At 48.6% G+C, this 21,072-nt stretch overlaps 1 protein-coding gene across 7 annotated transcripts in view; it reads left to right on the top strand.

Moving 5' to 3' along the window:
• Positions 1-1,576: 1,576 nt before the first annotated feature.
• ASCC2 (activating signal cointegrator 1 complex subunit 2) overlaps positions 1,577-21,072 on the top strand; it is a 39,281-nt gene continuing 19,785 nt past the window's right edge. For 4 of the 7 annotated variants that reach the window (XM_045791305.2, XM_045791302.2, XM_045791304.2 and 1 more), the window contains exons 1-8: positions 1,577-1,700; positions 5,660-5,757; positions 10,634-10,792; positions 11,162-11,332; positions 12,902-13,031; positions 17,858-17,925; positions 18,981-19,091; positions 20,180-20,292. In XM_045791305.2, the coding sequence (XP_045647261.1) occupies positions 5,677-5,757; positions 10,634-10,792; positions 11,162-11,332; positions 12,902-13,031; positions 17,858-17,925; positions 18,981-19,091; positions 20,180-20,292 (833 nt within the window). In that variant the 5' untranslated portion in view covers positions 1,577-1,700; positions 5,660-5,676. The remainder of the gene's footprint in view (positions 1,701-5,659; positions 5,758-10,633; positions 10,793-11,161; positions 11,333-12,901; positions 13,032-17,857; positions 17,926-18,980; positions 19,092-20,179; positions 20,293-21,072) is intronic. The other 3 variants (XM_045791311.2, XM_045791310.2, XM_045791308.2) reach the window with 1 other exon arrangement.

Raw genomic sequence — 21,072 nt, 5'->3', positions numbered from 1 at the left:
GCAGGCAGAGGGAGAAGGAGAAGCGGGCTCCCCGCTGAGCAAAGAGCCCAGTGTGGGGCTTGATCCCAGGACTCCAGGATCGTGACCTGAGCTGAAGGCAGATGCTTAACTGACTGAGCCACCCAGGCACCCCCCTTTTTGTTTTCTTAAGATTGTGTTTATTTATTTGAGAGAGAGAGAGCATCACACGCAACACATACACATACACACACACACACACACACACACACGCACATGCATGAGTGGGTGAGGGGCCGAGGAGAGGGAGAAGCAGACTCTCCAATGAGCAGTGTGCCCAACATGGGCCCAATCCCAGGGCCCTGAGATTATGACCCGAGCAGAAGGCAGACGCTTAACCAACTGAGCCACCCCGGTGCCCTGGCAGTGGTGGGTTTTTCGTCCTTACTGTGTGCTAGCCACTGAGATGAAGCCAGGGTTGTGTATTTTTTTTTTTTTTACGATTTTATTTATTTATTTGACAGAGATAGAGACAGCCAGAGAGAGAAGGAACACAAGCAGGGGGAGTGGGAGAGGAAGAAGCAGGCTCACAGTGGAGGAGCCTGATGTGGGGCTCGATCCCACAACGCCGGGATCACGCCCTGAGCTGAAGGCAGACACTTAACCGCTGTGCCACCCAGGCGCCCCAGGGTTGTGTATTTTTAACTAGCTTTCTTTGACGATTCTGATGCACAGCTGGTTTTGGGAATACCAACCCTATACCACCTAAGACATTCTGTGGAAAATTTGCATTTTGCTTTTAAGATAGCTATACCACATGGGGAGCCTGGGTGGCTCAGTCAGTTGGGTGTCAGCTCAGGTCATGATCCCAGGGTCCTGGGATGGAGCTCCACATCTGGCTCCCTGCTGAGCCAGGAGCCTGCTTCTGCCTCTGCCTGCTGCTCTTCTTGCTTGTGCTCTCTCTCTTTCTTTCAAATGAACAAAATCTTAAATAAAAAAAGATAGCTATAACACAGCCTTCTCGATTTAAAACAAAACACAAAACAAAACCCTTTTGTATTGCATACACACAGAAATGTGCACAGCTCACAGGTGTTCAATTTGACGACTTTTCCAAATTTAACACATCTATGTAGCTACCCAAAGATGAAGACATGGGATGTCCCAGTGTCACCTGTGGCCCCTTCCAGTCACCAGCCCCAGAGGTAACCACCATTCTAACCCCATCAGCACTCACTAGTTTTGCCTGTTCTAGAACTTTCTACAAACAAAAATTATAGTCTGTACTATTTTGCTTTCTTTTGCTCAACATCATGTTCCTGCTTCTGACTTGTTAAAACTACTCTTAGCAGGAGTTTTATTAAATGTGTGAAACGATGACTGAGAAGGTTAGGAAGGAGATGGAAGCCTGAGATCCCGTATCCAGGTACCATACTTGGATTTTCCAAGAGGTGGAATCTCCTGGAAGATAGGAGGGGGGGGGCCTGGTTACAGGCCGCCTTTTTTCTCGTGGGGGCGGAGTCTTAAGACTGGGGGCGTGGCCAGGGCCCGGCTTCCCGGCGGCAGTTAGCACCGGGGGCGGGGCGGGGCAGAGGCTTCCTGTCTGCGCCTGCGGAATCGCCGTTTGACCCCGGAAGTGCCGGCGCACTGGGAGCTGTCACCGTGGACCGCGACAGCGGCGGCGGCGGTGGCGGCGGCGGTGGCGGTGGCGGCGGCACAGCGCCGGTAGTGGAGCCGCCGAGGTGAGTGCGTGGCTGGGCCCTGCCGAATAGGGGGCATCGGGCCTGGGACGAGCCGCGGCCAAGCCTCAGGCGGCCGCGGGCCTCCCCGCCTCCGTGGCGGGGCCGAGACTGACGCTGCAGGAGGGGCCGTGAGTCGCCCCTGAGGGCAGACCGCTAGAGCCGGGAGTCTCGGGTTCGAGGCTCAGCCCCAGAGTCACCTTGGACGAGTCACAATCCTCCTACCCTCACTCCGGATTTTAGTTTCTTTGGAGTTCATTCATTCGTTCAACAAATATATGTCCATCGCCTCCTATGTCAGGCACAGATCTAAGCACTGGGGATACAAACAGCAAGACAGATAAGGCACCCTCCCTCATGGAGCATACAGTCCAGTGGGAGGAGATAGACAGTCAACGACAAATAAAGGCACAAGATAATTAAAGATATGACAATAACTGCGAAGTGAATACTTTAGATTGGGCAGTCTGGGAAGGCCTTTGAGGAAAGTAATATGGAATTGAAACCAGAAGGGTGATGACAGTCAGAGAAACTGAGGCAGCAGTGGCCCTGGGAATGCTCCCAGGCCTTACTATAATTGGCGCTTGCCCCAAGCTCACCTTCTAAAGAAAGCCCTTTTCTAAGTTTTGGTTTCTGCTGCCCTGCTTGGCATGAAGGATGCAGCAGCAGGCACAGATGTCATCATGATCAATGTCCTTTTCCTTTTGGAACTTAGAGGCTCATCTTCGCCTAATTAATTTCTACCCATACTTTAGATGAAAACTCAGATCTTCCTTGACATGCTCCCTTCCTCAAGTCTGTTCTCTCTGTTAAATGCTGTCACAGCCCCACGGGCCCGATCTACATGGCATACATCATGGTATTTTATTAGTCTGTATGGCTGTTTGATTCACATCTGTCTTTCCCATAAAGACTGTAAGCTCTGTGAAGGGCAGGACCAAATCTGTTTTTTGCCCACCTTGGTATTCTCCAGGCTTCAGTGCCTGGCACATAGCAGGGGCTCAAAAACTTTTTGAACGGCTGAGTGAAATTATTAACATGGTCTTTGCTCCCCAGTGGTTTATAGGCAGTCTCTCTGCCACTGGGTTATTGTCTTTTCTTTCTGATTATATCTCTTCTCTACTTAAATGACTCCGCACTGCCTTTAGGTGAAAGGCCAAAATCTTTAGCATCACGTGGGAGGCTCTTCTTAAAATGTCTTCATCTTTCCCATCCAATCTCCTCTTCTCAACTTCCATCATCCCCTACCTGACCTTGTGTTTTCAGCCATACCAAATATCTCCCTCTTCCTTCAAAGCCACTGGTTCTGAGCCTGTGTTCACACTTGCTCTTTGCTTGGAATGCCCTTCCTCCCCATCTTTTTCTCCTGTCCTTCAACAACCAGGTTATGGGTCACCTTCTCAGAGACCTCCCTTTCTCTGTTGTGCTTGTTTTGGAAATTTCCTGTTACAGCTCTGATCACACCAAATCAGTCATTTTACATGCCCAGGACCTGGGATGTATTCAGTCAGCCTTTGCTGAGTAAAGGAGGAAGTCCAAAGTGTTCTGCCTATGGTTGGGACAAGTAAACTTTATTGAGTGCTTATTATGTGCCAACGACTGTGTTGAACACTTAGCATTAATTACTTCTCACATCTCAGTTTTACAGATGAGGAAATCAAGGCTTAGAGAGTTTAAGGAACTGTCTCCAGGTCTCAAGCAGGGGTAGGAAAAGGTGGAGCCGGGATATAAATCCAGGCTGCAGAACTATATAAAGCTCTCTTTTAACCACCACACCAGCCTGAGTCTGAGCTGCCTTTACAGGCATTGGCTTGTGGGAGTGAATTTCTTCTGAAATCAGGTGCTGTCTCTGCCTGTCTAGGCCTGGCCTCTGGGGCCTAAAAGTTAAAGGATGAAGAGCCACCACCTACTATGGCTCTTTCCCCAACCTAGGTCCCTACATTGGACACTCCCACAACCGTCTTTGGCAGGTGAACATGGAAAGAACTGGGCCTGTGAGTCATTTAGACTTCTGGACTGGCGAGCAGACCCCTGGTGTTTTCCAGCTGCCCTCCCAGCATCACTAGGGGTTTAGGAAAGAAATATTTTTAGTCTATTCAGCGCAAGAGATCCAGGTGCCAAGGCAGAAGGGCTGGGCTTCAGTTTCAACTTAGCCACTAATATATCTGCCTTGAGCAAATCAGAACCCCTCTTTGGACATCTGAGCATAATAATCCTTGTTGTCCATAACTAGGTTGTTGTGAGAGGCTAGTACGATAGTAACTCGATTAGAAACAACGTCCGTACAACATGTGTATATTATCTACGTTTTGGAAAGCTGAAAGGTGAAAACTCACCCAAGCCCCTTTCATTACTTCGCACCTTATGATTTTTTTGAGGCCACCTCACGTGTGCAGGGACCACATGCCTGACCCACAGAGATGCTAGAGCTGGAACAGGCCTTGAGGACTAGACGGAGTGGTCTTGTCTCTTTTACATCCTTCTAGAATGGTTATCTTCACAGTCTTTAAAACAGCCCACAAACTAAGGTTCCTTGTGTACCAAGCTGCTTCCTACCTCCTTGCTTTTACTCCTGCTGTTTCCTCTGCCTGGAGCACGCTCCAGCCTGACTAATCTCCACTCTCAAGATTCAGTTCAGGCTCTCCTGATCATTTCGGCTCCCCAGAAGTGCTTTCCTGACAGCAACACCCCCTGCAAGCTCAAGTACACTAGACTCAGTACAGCGAATGGTTAAGAGCCCGCCAGCTTCACCGGCTACTAACTGAGTCCTAGGGCAAGTTTCTTATCTTCTCTGAGTCTCTTATTTCCTTACTGATAAAATGGAGATAAAAATAGACCTACCCTTAGAGTTGTCGTGAGTATTGATATATGCAGAGCGAGTTAATGCTGAGGAATGCTCTAGGGAAAGCACCAGCACGTGATAAGCATGTTGCTGCTGCTGCCATTATTGTTGTAATGATTGGGCCGTAAGCCCCTGTGGGGCAGAGGCCCTGCATTATCACTCTGTCTTAGTAACACGAGGGCCTGGCCTGATATCTGAGATAGGGGACACCCTGTAGCTCACGGCTGACCGTGCCCCTCAGCTCATCTAGGAGGTTCTCAGGAGATGAGGGACGGTTTCCTCACCCCAGCCGCAGTATGTCTTTGTGTTGTCGTTGAGACTGTGCTGGCCTTACATGGCATGTCTTCCAACGGGCCTCATTCACTTCCATTCCCAATATGCGGGTCCCTTCTATGGGGCAGGCCAAGTAGAATTATGGAAAGAACATTGGATGGGAAGACCAAGAAACATGGTGTCTACCACTCACTGACTCGGAGGCGGGTTTGGGCCTCTTTAGAAGAGAGCTCACACTGGCAGTTTTCTGTGAATTCTGTCGTCCTTTCTGGTCCTTCTGTTCATCCACATCCTGCCTTCCTGAAGCCTAGGGAGGTTGTAAAATCTTAAAACCCTCTACAAGTGAGGAAAGGCCCATTCCTCCAGCCCTGAAAAGACTGCCGATCTGCTTAGAATTGTAAGGGAAGTGTCCTTATATTCAGTCACTCATCAAACAGTTGGTGAGGCTGACCCCATACCAGGCCTGTGTTTGTCATGGAAATGATAACAAAAGGAGAGGCCAGGCACTGTCTTCACAGAGCTCACAGGCCAAGGAGGGCACAGAGCTGGAGCCATAATAAAGATAATCCAGGTGCTTTTAGCCAGGACTTCACAAAGAGGGTGGGACTGTAGCAGGAGTCACCTGGCAAGTGTTCTTCTCCTCAGTTGAGAGCTCTTGCTTTAGGCAGAAAAGTCACCTTAGTCTGGAGTAGTAGGAGAGGCACCAGGCCTTCGAGACTCAAGTCAGGAGCCTCCTGAGGCCAGAGGGTGAAGCTTCTCTCCTGGCTCTGGGATCCGTTCCAGGGCAGGCCCCTGCCACCAGGAGCCTATGTGTCTGCTCTCTTCTTCCCATCCATATTCCTTTCAGGAGGGTCACGCAGCACAATGCCAGCTCTGCCCTTGGACCAACGCCAGATCACCCACACGGACCTGAAGACAGGAAAACTGAGGACTTCACCAGCGCTGGTGAGCCGGTACCTTGAGGCCGTTCAGCCTGATACTATCATTCTTGCAATTTCAGAAGCAAAAAGCAAATTCCTCCTATATCTGTTCCAAGAATGACCCGAGGGCCACAGTCAGGAATTCAGCAGCTGGGATACTACTAGGTCCTCCCAGGCCCAGTGCAGAAGTTGCCTTTCTGAGCAGCAGCTTGAATTTGAGTAGTATTTTCCATGTTGCCACCCCACACCGTGCCCCCAAAGCATTTCATTTTGAATCAGAGTCCGATGGCAGTTGTGACTCAACCTGAGCTGGCCTAGAAAAGGATCCAGCCCAAAGCCAGGTTTGGGGATTTGACCCTGCGGGAAACGTTCAAGTTTCAGGTCGGCCTTTTTCAGAGCTATCTCCCCTGCTATCCACACTTCAGGGGGAACACCAGTTTCAGAGGTCAGGCTGTCTTTTATCGCAGTGGGCTAAGACGCGCCACCTGCCCCATACCAGCTCCGCAGGGCTTGGGAGACTGAAAAATAAGGAGGCTGTGAGCGTGCCGATTACCAGCTGCAGAGTGAGATTAGGGCTGCAGAGAGGTGCCAGGCTGCTGAAGGAGACAGACGTGGGGACTGGAGTCCCCACACCCACTTACTGTTTCCCAAGAATATGAGCTTACTTGAGCAAGGTGGGAGGAAGTATTTTCTAGGGGGGCTTGAGTAAAGTCGTGGGAAACAAGAGCTTGGTGTTGTATTTCCTGCTTTCTGGATGGCTTCTTATTACTTCCTAACTCCTCTCTGATAATAGGACTTAACATTTATAGAGCACTTGCTCTGGGCCAAACCTTTCTAAACACTTCACCTGGATTATCTCGTTTAAGCCCCGTGAGTAGGTATTTTGATTGCCCCCATTTTACAGATGAGGAAACTGAGAGTTCAAGGTCACAGACCTAGGAAATTAAGGGAGCCAGGATAGGAAGCCAGCTAGATTGACCCTGGATCACATACCCTTAATCTTTCTGCTATAAAGCCTGCCATTTCTTTTTTATAACCTTTTTATCCAAGAAGGGTATTTATCAGAAAATCTAGATCTGTTCTGCTCAACATGGTAGCCACCCCGTGCAGTAGTCATTCGCCACAAATAGGGATTACACACTTGAGATGTAGACAGTTCGAGCAACTGCATTTTTTACTTAATTTTAGTTAAATTTAAATTAAAATAGTCCATGCAGTGAGTGCCTACTGTTATTTGCCCGTACAGATACAGAACAGCACCATTAACACGGAAGGTTCTTTTGGGCTGGGGGAGACGGACTCCTTAAGTAGTTGACTCTGGTTTTCCACCTCAGTCCTTCCCTGTGTACTTAATACCTAGGTTGCTAGGCTGTGGGCTCCTTGAGAACAGGAACTGGTCCCTTCCCTTCATTCTGGTTTCACAGTGGCAGGTGCATTTCTTTTAGGAAACATTCAGTAAATGAGTCAAGGGCTCCAGCTAGGCCTTGTACCAGACCCTGGAGCTACAGAGAAAAAAAATATGGTTCCTGCCCTTGAGGGGTCTGTGGAAAAGCTGACCAGTAGTTTCTCTACAGTGTGATCAGGGTTGTGTTAGAAGCGGCTACATGAGTGCAGAGCCCAGGCCACTGATTCAGGCCGAAGGAGTGGGTGGGACAGGGAGGTCTTGGGGCTGGTGCGAGGGCATGGGCAGCTGGGTATCGAAGGGGGAATAGACACTGGCCATGCAGAGCAATGGGAGAAGGATGAACCTGGCAGGAGGACCCAAGTATGCAGGCCCGGAGTCTTGAGAGCCCATCTCCTACGCCAACCACCAGTCACTTGGGGTGGAAGCAGTATCATTGAGTTAAGGAACACAAGCTTTGTGTTAAGTCTCACACGTACTTAGCCACGTAACTAGAACATAGTAACACTCAGTGATGATGATGATAACAGTGACAGTGGCAGAAGGTGCGAATGGGGAATAGGGTGAGAAGAGGGACGAGCTGAAGGAGACAGCTGCCTGATGAAGGAGTGGTCTTTTCGAAAAGACTTGTAACCACTGTATATTTGTCTCTCTAGTCCCAACTTAGGACAAGGAGATCCCTAGCCAAGGGACAGCCACCACACTGCCTTTGCAGGATGATAGGTGGGATTAATGTTTATCGAGTAGCTACTGTGCACACGGCACACACTTGGTGCTATTGAAGATCCAAAAGAAATAAAATCTTGGGCCACAGTGGGTGAATGAGCTCTTGAGGAAGACAAAACTCATGTAAGTGGAACATGTGGAGAACAGTGTGAAATGGTTTCTTATCGAGATCAGCAGAACAGAAGTTTGATGGGCAGAGAATGTCCAGAAAGCTTCACAGAGCAAGTGGAACCTGAGCCAAGCTTGAAGGGTGGAAGATACAGCTGGGGCCTGCTAGTCTCTGTCCTCAACTCTCCCATGGCTCCTGTTACCTACAGAATAAAGTCCCCACTCTTGAGTTTGGCATTCAGGGTCCTTCAAAGAACTTGGTGGGATCTGGTCCTTCATTACCCACTTTCATGCTTTGTCCAGCCCACAAATGTATACGGAGAGTCTGCTCGATGCCAGACACTGTTCTAGGGACTGGGAATGCTGTAGAGAGCAAGGCCCACAGTGCTTGGAGACCTACAAGCTAGCGGGGGAGACAGAGAAGGCAGGCCCTTCCTTTTCATATAACTGTGTGGGCCATGATTGAAAGACAATAAACTACACATATTGAAAGTATACAGTTTGGTTGGTGTTGACATATGTTGTCATCATGATCAAGATAACGAACATTTCTGCCACTGCCAGAAACTTCCCTTGTGCCCTTCTGTGATCCATCCTTTCTTCTCTCCCCATGTGCAGCAGCCGCTGAACTGAAAGTACTTCTAATGCAGTTCAGCAGTGCAGAGTGCAGGAATTGGAGGAGCCCGGGTGAACACCTAACCTGGTCAAGGAGGGATTTGGGGAGACTTCCTGGAGTAGGTGAGGTCAGAGCTGGTATCAGAAGGTGAAGTAGCGAGACCAGGATAACATGTGGGTACTGTAAGTCATTCAGCAGGTCTGTAGTACAAGCTTTGGTTCAAATCCTGCCTCGGTTGCCTCCTTAGCCCTATGACCTTAGCCAAATTCCTGAACCTTACTGATGCTTCGTTTCCTCCTCTGTAAAATGGGGAGAATACTATCTCCATTTTAAATAGTTACAGATGAAAAAGAAATAAGCTATGGGACATACCTACTCAGCAGCGGGCACAGGGCAGGTCCTTAGTAAGTGGTGGCTTTTATTGTCACCATTCCAGTGTTCTCTCCCTCCACATCTATTTCCCACCACCCAGTGCAACCTGGGCCCTTTCTTTTCACAGCCCATTTTTATGCCTCCATTACGGAGGCACCATTTCCTTCATCAGAAAATCCTTCTCATTTTCCAAGGCCCAGCAGACGTTTTCTCCATGTGCCTCACCATACCTGGCACAATGGTGTGCCAGTAAATGTAGGAATGTAAGGACGGTAGAATCTCAGGATGCGTGTGCGTGTGTCTGTCTGTCTGTCTGTCGGCCGGTCAGAGGAGTAGGGAGCGATGAGTGGCCGTGCCTGAGAAGTGACCTAAGAGATGAGGTGTCAACAGAAAGACGAGGGGAGGAGCTCAGAAACCGAGGAGATGAATTTAGGGCCTACAGAGTCGTATTGATCTTGTTTCAGTCAGCAGGATTCCCTTTTTCAAAAAGTTTGTCCCTGGAAGCCCACTGTATAAATTCTGATTTCAATGGGAGGGGTCCTGAAGACCCATCTAAAAGGGGCCCCCGAGGAATCCTTATGGGACCCAAAGACTTCACAGTTTGAAAACTTGTATCAGGCAATAGGGAGTCATAGGGGGTTCTTGAGGAAACCGACCAGTCATGATTTTCCTGTCCCCCTGGACTGACAGACCTGGAAGTGGGTGGATTGTGGTTGATAACTGCTGAGACGTTGCCCAGCCTTCCTCCTATTACCACTTGCCCCGGAGAAAGCAGCCCTTACGTAGGCAGAGGAGAAAACTGAGCTCATCATCTCTTCTTTATGGTGAACAAAGTAAGGTTTGTTCATGGCAAGGTAAGGGTTGGGAGAGAGAACTTGTGATTCCAAGCAGAGACCTGCAATTACTTGATCAGCATCTTTTCTTTAAAAGAAAAAAGTTACCGAGGTTTTTTTTTCTTTTCTTCTGATTCTAAGAAGGATATAGCATGATATATACAGTATGGTACTATTTATGTAAGAAAGATGAAAACAGATTAAAATACCTTCTATGGATATATTTTCATGTAAAAGCCTAGAAAAGGTCTGCAAGGACACTCACCTGATGGTGAGTGGTCACTCCTGGGAGGATGTGGGGAGTGGGAGTGTGGTCTCAAGGACACTCACCTTCTCTGCAGGGTTGTAAGTTTTGAAAGAAAAGATGTGCATGTCTCCCTTGTATAATTATGAAATAACTTAAAAAGTAATACATGCATATGTTTTTTAAATTGGAAAATATATTTGAATGCTGATTCCCCCCCCCCCAAGACCACCATTATTAGCTTTGGTATGTTGACCCCCCGCCCCCAGCCGTTTTTTTTTTTTTAACCTGTGTTAAAAATATATACTTCTTTAAAAATCCCCAAACTGGTTATATTAAATAGGTTTATATCCTGCTTTCTCTTCCCTTGACCTTTCCCCATGTCATTAAATATCCTCCAAAACAGGTTTTTAATGCCTGCCTAGCATTCCCTGGATGCAACCAAGCCCCCTTTGTTAGAGACACTTGGTTCTTTATGCTTAAAAACTCCTTGGAGGGTCACCGGTTGGAACAGCCAAGTGTTGTCATTGCTGTGGGTTGGCAAATGGGCCCTCGCTGACTAACCTCTGCCACGTTAACACGTGGTTTTTGGATCCGTAGCACCCCGAGCAGAAGGCAGACCGGTATTTTGTGTTATACAAACCGCCCCCTAAAGACAACATTCCCGCCCTAGTGGAGGAGTACCTGGAACGCGCCACCTTCGTAGCCAATGACCTCGACTGGCTCCTGGCCTTGCCTCACGATAAATTCTGGTGCCAGGTAACATTCTATCAAAATTAACACTAAGACAAAGCACATGACATGCCCTTGGTTGGTTGCTGTTGTTGTTTTTCTCCCCCTAGGAGGTGCTTTTTTCCCTACTTCTTACACTGGATCCTTAACAGCAAATTGTGGTTTGGATTGCTCTGTCTTGTATCACAATCTTAATGATGTTTACACAGCGCCTTCCAACGTGTCATTTTTAGAAACTTGTGTTTAGCCCTCTGCTCATTCATACCTCCTTAGTCCCTTGGGGTTGGAGTGTTTGCCTTAGGCCAGGGCTGGTAGGCCGTGAGCCCCTGCGCAGTCCACCCACAAGCCCTCGGGCCTCAGTGACAAATCCTCGCTCTGATCTGTTGTCTGGCATAGGTTATCTTCGATGAAACCCTGCAGAAGTGCCTGGACTCCTATCTGCGCTATGTCCCCCGAAAGTTCGATGAGTGGGTGGCCCCGGCCCCTGAGGTTGTTGACATGCAGAAGCGCCTCCATCGAAGTGTTTTCCTCACTTTCCTCCGCATGTCCACTCACAAGGAATCCAAAGTAAGCCCCTGATCCCGCGACAGGATGCCACCCGACACCCAGCACCTCTGTGCCAGACTCTCCCGCCCTGGGAAGGAAGGCTCTGGAAGTATCGTGTTTCCTCTTTGTCTCTGCTCTGCCTTCATTCCCACCTTTGGGGAAGAAATCTGTGGCCACCCCCCTTATCTGTGAATTCACTGGGTCTGCGTTACATCCAGTGTTTTCATCAGTGGGAGCTGAGGGCCCTTTGCCAGTTGACGGGTGACTGTGCCTTTTTTCATGCGTCAGAGGGTGAAAACATTGATTCTGATTTGTTAAAGGAACTTTTATGTGCTTTTTAAATAACTTTATTTTTCTCCCCCCGGTTTTAAAAATAACACCGTCTCTAAACAACTCAAACATTACAGAAATATTTTGTAGATAGTGAAAGTCACCACAAAATCCCTTTTCCCAAAAATAACCACCATTATGGTGCATGTTCCTTCAGGGAACTTTTTTCCTTTTAATCTATTTGTGTGTGTTTGAGTGCATATTTATTTTTACAATCGGATCTTGCCTTTTTTTTTTTAACTTTTGTAATATGGAAATTTTCAAATATATGCCAAAGCATAATGAACCCCATGTACCTATCACCCAGCTTCAACAATTATCAATATTTTGCCAATCTTATTTTCTTTCTTCCCCTGAGTTTTTTCTTCCTAGAGTATTTTATTTTATTTTTCCTGGAGGTTTTTCATTTTGGGGGGGCTTTGGGGTTTTTTTGAGGGAGAGAGAGAGAGTTCGAGTGCAGGGGCTAGGGGGTGTGGGCAGAGGGAGAGAGAGAATCTTAAGCAGGCTCCATACCCAGCACAGAGCCCAGCACGGGGTTCAGTCTCATGATCCTGAGATCATGACCTGAGCCAAGATCAAGAGCTGGACACTTAACTGACTGAGCCACCCAGGCGCCCCTTTCCTGGAGTATTTTAAAGCAGTTCCAAACATCCATAAAGCAATTCCAAACATTCCATAAATATTTTATTTTTATTTTATTTTTTTAAGTAAGCTCTACACCCAGTGTGGGGTTTGAACTCAAGACCCCCAAGATCAAAAGTTGCATGCTGTACTGCCTGAGCCAGCCAGGCGCCCCAACCCATAAGTATTTTAGAATGAATGCCCAACCAACCATTTATTTATTTATTTTTAAAGATTTTATTTATTTATTCGACAGAGATAGAGACAGCCAGCGAGAGAGGGAACACAAGCAGGGGGAGTGGGAGAGGAAGAAGCAGGCTCCTAGTGGAGGAGCCCGATGTGGGGCTTGATCCCATAACGCCGGGATCACGCCCTGAGCCGAAGGCAGACGCCCAGCCGCTGTGCCACCCAGGCGCCCCACCAACCAACTATTTAATAGCATATTTTTGCTTCTTTGTACATTAAAATGAAGAATAGCTATTGCTCCGGGTCAATATGTGAAGCTCAGATGTGTCTGCAGTATGGATAGACCTTCAGTTGTTAGCCAGTCCCCCGTTGTTCCTTGTGAGTTTGCTATTACTTTACGAAGAGCATGCTTTTGGAAAGTCTCTCATCCTCTCTCTCTGCACTGTTCCCTAGGAACACTTCATTTCCCCTTCGGCATTTGGAGAAATCCTCTACAATAACTTCCTGTTTGACATCCCAAAGATCCTGGACCTCTGCGTGCTCTTTGGAAAAGGCAACTCGCCTTTGCTCCAGAAGATGATAGGTACGTAGGGCACAGGGCCTGGCGGGCTGCACAGCGATGGTCCCCACAGGCCAGACTAGAGCACCTAGATGAGCGGAGGGGGTTCAGAACTACAGTGGCTTGGACGTGACTCTGCAGATATATGCGTGTCAACTCCGAAAGACGCACCTAGGTGGCCATGGGGGAGCGGAGACAACACTGTACCCCACGGTCCCTCAAGGATCTTAGTATTAGGCCAAATGTCAAACAGTTGAAGGAGTGGGGAACCGCTTTGGCGGTGAGAGTAGGAACAGCAGTGATTGCTAACCTTTAGGTGAGTGCTCACTGGGGGCCCGGCACTCTGCTGAGCTCCTTGTATGTGATCTTAATTGATCCTCACGGCAGCCCTGTGATAGGACTCTGTAATCATCCCTATTTACAGGCAAGGAAACAGGTTAAAATGTAAGGGACTTGCCTAAGAGCCCATGACTAACAAGTGGCCAAGCTGGGGTTTGTGTCGCGTAGGGCTGACTCTCGAGCTCTTCCTCTTTGTCACTCCCTGCCTCGGGGATAATGGGGCTGCCTCAAAAGTCTCATGATTTGCAGTGTTGCTGAGAACAGTCAGAGACCGCTTTCAGAGAGGACTCTTCTGGGTTGAGAAAGGAATGGCTTCAGCAGTTGAATCCCGTCAGGAGGCAGTGGGCTGGAGGGTTCGATCAGAGACTGAAGTTTGGTTGGGATGCTGCAGAGGGAGCCGCACCCCAGTGTTGGGCCAGACACGGAGACCGGACACCACTGTCAGCCCTCCTCATCCTGGGATTATAGGACACAGTCTTCCCAAATGCCCGATTTCAAAGCTAAGTTGTCCCTTGAAATGGTTTCCTTCCTTCCTCCTAATAAAAAAGGTAATAATAAAGGTAGTATAGGTTAATTTAGAAAGTTTGGGGAGAGGGGCGCCTGGATGGCTCAGTCGTTAAGCGTCTGCCTTTGGCTCAGGACATGATCCCAGAGTCCTGGGATCGAGCCCCGCATCGGGCTTCTCCGGTGGGAGCCTGCTTCTTCCTCTCCCACTTCCCCTGCTTGTGTTCCCTCTCTCACTGGCTGTCTCTCTCTCTCTGTCAAATAAATAAATAAAATTGTTAAAAAAAAAAAAGGAAAGAAAGTTTGGGGAGAATATAAAGCATAAAGAAGCAGGAAAGCAGTTACCAAATTCCTGCACCCAGAGACAATCATTTGGTGATTATTTCCTTCCAGTCTTTTCTCTGCATGTTTTTCAAAAACATGTCAGAGCATAACGTATACGAGATTTCACATCCAGCCTTTTCATTAGAACAGCGTCTGATTTCTCGTTCAAATCTAATTATTCCCTGATCATCAGTTCATTTCTTTTACTTTCCCAGAGAAAGACTCTTCATGATGTTACTGTAGGCCGAGGGCACAGGGTGAGTGAGCAAAACCAGGCCCGGTTAGAGAAACCATTATTAGGCCAGTTTGGTTAAAGTGGAGCATTCTAGGAGGGCAGCAGCAGGAGATGGGGAAGAGGAAGCTGGGGCCAGATCGGGGAGGGCTCTGTGCCAACCATTAGCAACACTTGGGGAGAGCATCGCTTGGTGCACTCAGAAGGCAGGCCCTGCCCAGTTCACACCCCAGCCCTATTCCTGGCTGTGTTACTTTGTCCAAGTCAGTTACCCACTCTAACCTCAGTTGTCACATCTGAAGAATGGGAAGACTGATGTTATATCTACCTTATAGGATGGTTGTGAGGATTAGCACGGTGCCTGGCTCATTATAAGCGCCTGGTGACTGTAGCTCTTACTGTGATGAGGCCATGGGAGCTGCGAGGAGAAGCTGCCTGGTGTCAAGGTTAATTTGGTAGCATGCTGGTGGGAAGGGTGGTGACCAGAAACCTAGGAGGAGGCCAGTGCTTTAGCGTGGGTTCAAAGGTGAGAGCCTGGTTGGGCTGAAGAGGACATCCTGGAGGTAGAATAAAGCAGGCTTTAGGGAGGTCAGCTAGAGGGAAAAGTCAACAATTCTAGAGAAAACTGGTGTCGGGCGCAGGAAAAGGGCCTTTCGGGCGGGGCGGGGGTGGGGATGTTGCAAGTGGAGGCACAGTCAGTGTTAGATCTGCGGGGTGCGAGATGCCCTGCAGATTCAGGGGGAGAGGATTTCTGGCCCCAGTTCCAGGTGGGCAAGGGTGGAGTGAGAAAGCTCCTAAACTTTTGAGTCACTGACTTCTTTGAGAATCGGATGAAAGCTCGTCCCCAGAAAAACATACCCCCTTATAGATTTTGAGGTGTTTTAGGATGTTTTTATCCCCCAGATGGAGAACCCCTGAATGGCTTATTTAGGAGAGCCCTTTCTTTGGCTCCTAGAGGGTGGTTCATGAAAAAGAAGGCAGGCCAGGCATTGGGAGCCCCTTCATCGTGTGTGTATTGGGGGGGAGGTGTTGAGGGGGTGTTGAGGAGGGGCCTGTGGACACACATGCGCACATGCGCGCGCACACACACACACACACACACACAGCAGCTCTCTTTCCACCCCTTGAGCAGAAGGCACAACAAGGGGCAGCCTCCACTGTCTCTACCACAGAAGCTCTTGAGCAAAGCAGATCAGCTATAGTAACAATGTTGACAAGGGAGAGAAGGAGGGAACAAGCGGATTGGCCAGTCGTCCTTTGGGCGGAAGCCCAGTCCTTACCTGGCACTCTCCCACCCGCCTCAACCTTTCTGCACAAACACACCTTACTTTTTTTTAACCTCAAGATTGGTATTCTGAGTCAGTAAGTGTAATTCTGAAAGCAGGGCCTTTCAGTTAGACTCTTGGAGCCGCTTTGTGAAAGCAGGAGTACGTCAGGCCTTGGCCCCATCGAGGACTGCACTGATCTCTTTGGCAATACCTTCCCTTCACCCTGGGTTTCTGAACTGCTTTAGTCTGAGAAGGATGCTGCTGTTGTCCCTTACTTCTTAATTGTTTCTTTAAGAGATCGAAAGTCAGATCTTTGCATCACTCGATCAGATAAAGGAGAGGAAAGGGTCAGTTGTGAAATGTTGTCTGTTTTGACGCTTGTAAAACATCCCTGTTACTCAGGCATAAGCACTAGAAGGATTATGAAAGAGTGCCCTACCCTGGGCCAGGTGGTTAGGGCGCAGTGGGGTCTACCTTACGGTACTGGGGGGAGACTGGCTCCTGACGCCTGAGTCAGGAGCACTGCCTGGAGAAGGTGACACCTGCCTTATGGTGGACTTAACTCTGGGAGATCACTCCAGGCAGAGGGGACAGGGCTTGTTCTCTGAGGTTGAAGAGGTACGAGAGAGGAATGCAGCCCAGGAAATGGGGAGAGGGTGGCTGGAGATGCTCTCTGGGCCAGATCTCACATGGCCCTCTGTGCTCTGGTCAGGAGTTCAGACTTGACCTTGAGGATACCATCGGATGGGAGGGTTTGGGAGAAAGAACAGAGGTTGGTGGGGAGACAGCTCAGTCCCTCCTTGCTGTCAACGGTAGGAGGCGGGCACAGATGGTCAGGGAGTACCTTCACAGGTTGAGGGATCAGGACCTATCTGGAGGTGGGATGCACTGACCAAGCTCATGCTGGTAAAACTCTGGCTTCTGGAGTCAAGGAACAAAGTGGCATCCAAGAAAGTATTTACAGAAAGTCCAGCTACATAGTGACTTTCTTCCTCATCCAGTCCTACCTGGCCTTTGAGCTCATTGATTTTCAAATCCTCTGGGATGGGGCAAGGGCTCCCCTTGGTTTTCATCAAGGAAACCAACGACAGACCTGCACAAAGACAAAGGACGCCTAGAATTCAGCACAGCCTGACAGACAGCCTTAGACGTTGGGATCGTAGCGGGCTGAAGAACCCTGGCCTCTTCTTAAGGGTGTTGGTATTTTGCATCAGCATGTCTCCTGGCTAGCTATGATTTTCCCTTCCTCCCTCGCTGTTTGGGCAGCCGGAACACTTGGTTTCTGTTCCAGTTACCATATGCTCTAACCTACGCACTCAGAGCAGCAGCAGCGCTTGGAGGTCGTAAACATTCGGAAAGGAGCTTTGTTTTATAGGAACCACTGCAAATGTGTGGTAAACCTGTCTCTAGGTCCCTCTCAGGTCTCTCCACTTGGAGGAGGATGGATTAATATGGCTAACATATTCAAAAACAGAGGGTAAGAGAATTTCCAGACAAATTTCTCCCTAGAGTCTCCTAACATTATTAGAGGCGTGGCCTGGCAAGAATCCTGGATTGTAGCATCCAGGTTTCTTGAGCAAAGAGATCATATCTCCTGATTTTCCTGGATGACTAACTCCCACTTCCAAAGCCAATGCTGTCATACAAGGCACGGTGCCCAAGTATGATCACTCCCTGGGGACATCAGGGTGAGCTGGTTTGACCAGGGCAGGCCTTTTATTTTTTTTTTTTAAGATTTTTTTTTTTTTTTTTTTAATTTGAGAGAGAGAGAACACAAGTAGGGGCAGAAGCAGGAGTAGAGGGAGAAGCAGACTCCCCATTGAGCAGAGAGCCCAACGTGGGGCTCGATCTGAGGGCCCTGGGATTATGACCTGAGCTGAAGGCAGACACTTAACTGACTGAGCCACCCAGGCACTCCCAGGGCAGGCCTTTTATGTAATTCTCTAGGCAGAGGTGCTTAAAAGGTTAAATTGTACTGAGTAAAGTCCTCCCTCATGCTGGGGAAGTTTCTAGGCTGGGCCAAAGCTCTGTGCCAGCAGGGCCTGGGGCCAGGACTGCTCTGGTGCAGACAGGCTTAGGAAAGGGGAGAAAGGTCACAGAACATGCTGGCAACCATTTGTAATGTGTCCTCCCCTCCCCCACCCTCTTTTCCCAATTCCTACCTTTTTTTTTTCTCTTTTCAGGAAACATCTTTACCCAGCAGCCAAGTTACTATAATGACCTGGATGAAACCATGCCCACCATCCTTCAGGTACCAGCTCTCAGCCCTGCCCAGATCCCCTCCCCAACCTGATGGTATGTCCCTGGACTTTCCTGGAAGAGCCGTAGAAATGTTTACTCCCCACCCCTCTCCAGCCCCATCTCCAGACAGTCTCTGTGTCCTGCCCCTCAGCACACCCTTTCAAATTAGCCCTTTTCCGCACTTGAACAGAACTGAAATCTAAGGGCTGTCTAGCACTCATACAAAAAGAGCTTAAATTGTGTGCTGTTTGCCAACAGCCATAAGCCTCTAAGGACACCCCTCTAAGAGACCTATGTTTCTCAAATAAGAGCTTTAAAGTTCTATAAAACTGTTTTAGAATATAATAATGTTCATTGTAGAAAATTTGGAAAATAAAAAATAAAAAACAGAAAGAGGAAGATTAACCCATCATCCCACCCACCACCAAGCAATTCTATTCACGATAACATTTAGGGTGGTTACGTGCTGGCGTACTTAAAGATGGCGCAACGAGTGCAAGACTTACATGATTTTACATTGGGCTCTGTTTCCTCCTCACTGTTGATTTGTCTTTGATTTCAGTATATTTCCATAAATCACCATCTCCAGAGGATCCAAAACATATATTGTTGAATATATATCTTCAATTTCATTACCATACACTTGCCCAGCATATCCATTCAGATAATTTCTATAGGAATCTGGGGACTTTTCATACATTTTGTCTTTTTTTTGGTTTTTTTTTTTAAGTTTTATTTAAGTAACCTCTGCGCCCATCGTGGGGCTCGAACTCACGACCCCGAGATCAAGAGCCGCAAGCTCTTGCGACTGAGCCAGCCAGGTGCCCCTTTTTTGTCTGTTTAATCCTCACCACAATGCTGTAAGAATAACCCCCATCATCCGCATCTTACAGTTTCCACTCTGACCCCGTGCCCTGTCGTTATCTCAGCTGGTTTCTTGGGAACACTGGCACGTATTTGAAAGATTCCAAGGCAGCTTTCAGATCACCCGTCCCCGACTGCAGGTCAGGGGTCCTAGCTGCTGGTTCGACAGGATGTGGGAGAAACCCTTCTTGTGTTTCACAGGTTTTCAGCAATATCCTTCAGCACTGTGGTTTGCAAGGGGACGGGGCCAGCGCCACACCCCAGAAACTCGAGGAGAGGGGCCGGTTGACCCCCAGCGACATGCCTCTCCTGGTGAGGTTGCCCTTCAGCCCAGCCTCTTTCTGTCTAGCACAGGACCCGACAGCTTCTTCCCCTGCTCGTGGCCCTCTTCCCCAACTCCGGAAACAGCTATTCCCATCACACAGGCTTAGAGCATTTCAGCAGGCTTTTTATTGTTCTCTGGGAGCTTCCTTTATGGGGTAGTGGAAAGAACAGGGAACTAGAGTTCAGAGGATGGAGGTTCAGTCTTCACATAGCTCAGCACAGTGAGCTCATTCATGTTACTCATTGAGCCCTGTGTTCAGTCCACATATTTGTACTGATGAGGCTCCCGTGTGTGCCAAGCCTTCGGGAGAAAGCAGCAGGCAAAGGCAGACGGGGCACCTGCTCTCATGGGACTTGCAGTCTAAGACAGGTGAATAAGGAGCACAGACATGCGTCAGGCCTTATGCTCATAAGTACTGGAGATAGAACGGGAAAGAGGCACCGTGAGCTGTCTTCTTGGAACTTGCAATCTCATGGGAAAATGGACATTAATCAGGTGTTTCAGAAAGAGACACACTGAGTTCTGGGGGCGCAAGTCATTTTACCTGCCTGAACCTGTTTCCTAATCTGTAAACTAGAGACCCGAACAGCTGCTCAGCCTACTTTTTAGAGTTGTCAAGAGACTCTGGAACATGTATAAGAAAGCGCTCCATGTTCTGTGTACCCTCTTTAAAATGTACAGAAAGCGTGGGCTGGATATTCTTGTCCTCGGTGGGATATACCTTCTACGTAGGACCACAGGCATTGTCTTGAGGTTCAGGGGTTGGTGCTCCTTCAGCTTAGAAGAGAGAACTGTATTATCTTAGAACTAGAAGTAACCCCAGAGATCCTCGGGCGGGTGCCCATTGGGGCTACGGTAGGGAGACCTAAGGCAGGGCGATTGAGTAACTAGTCCAGATCGTGCTCCTGGAGATGGACCGGCCAGGCTTCATGCAGACCTCCAGTGATCCCTTCCCCTCCACACGGCATCTGCCTGTTGCCTCCCACTGGTTTCCATGTCAACTTTGTCTCATAGCCACCACAGAGCTGTGTATGGGGGCGGAGGAGAATAATGCAGTGTTTTCTTTTGGCAACAGGAATTAAAAGACATTGTTCTCTACCTTTGTGATACCTGCACTACGCTCTGGGCCTTTCTGGATATCTTCCCCTTGGCTTGCCAGACCTTCCAGAAACACGACTTCTGTTACAGGTACTGCAGTAGTCCGACTGCCGAAGTAGAGGGTCTAGTTGCCGTCCACATGCAGCAGATATTTACTGGGTACTTAGAATGTGTCGGGCGCTCTTCCAACCTGGGGATACAGTAGTGAAGAGGACAGGTGAGGCTCCTGCTTGTGTGGAACCTGCATTTTATCTTTTTTTTTTAAGATTTTTTTTTTTTTAATTTATGTGAGAGAGAGGGAGAGCAGGCACGAGCAGGGAGGAGGGGCAGAGGGAGAGGAAGAAGCAGACTCCCTGCTGAGCAAGGTGCCCGATGTGGGACTCAATCCCAGGACCCTGGGATCATGACCTGAGCCAAAGGCAGATACTTAATGACTGAGCCACCCAGGCTCCCTGGAACCTGCATTTTAGAAGCATTCCCATTTTTGGCTAACAACTAAGTAGGGAAGGGGGAAAAAAAAAAACCACCAACCAAGAATAGGGCAATTTTAGTTCAGTTCTGTTTTTTCAAAGCCCCTCTCATGGGCAGGCACAAAGCAGTAACAGATCGTAAGAAGTGGTCTGAGGAGTTCAGCATCTGGTCTAGAGTGGAACACATGCAAAGAAACAAGCAGATATGCTCACATGTGGGGCCGGCTGCTGTGGCCATAGTATGAAGCACTCTGGGAACACAGAGGAGGGAGGCAGAATTCTGCCTGGGGAAGTAAGAAGTTTCATGAAGGCCCTTGAGTGAGAATGGACAGGAACCTTCCAGACAGAAGGATTACAGTGGCAGGACGGGCATTCCAGGCAGGCAGTGTGAAGGTGGGAA

Source organism: Ursus americanus, chromosome 30 (assembly GCF_024610735.1).
Source record: "Ursus americanus isolate L20-20 chromosome 30, mUrsAme1.1.p, whole genome shotgun sequence".
Classification (NCBI taxonomy): Eukaryota; Metazoa; Chordata; class Mammalia; order Carnivora; family Ursidae; genus Ursus; species Ursus americanus.
The sequence above is the reverse complement of the archived record's forward strand: the minus strand, read 5'-3'. Positions and strand labels throughout refer to the sequence as shown.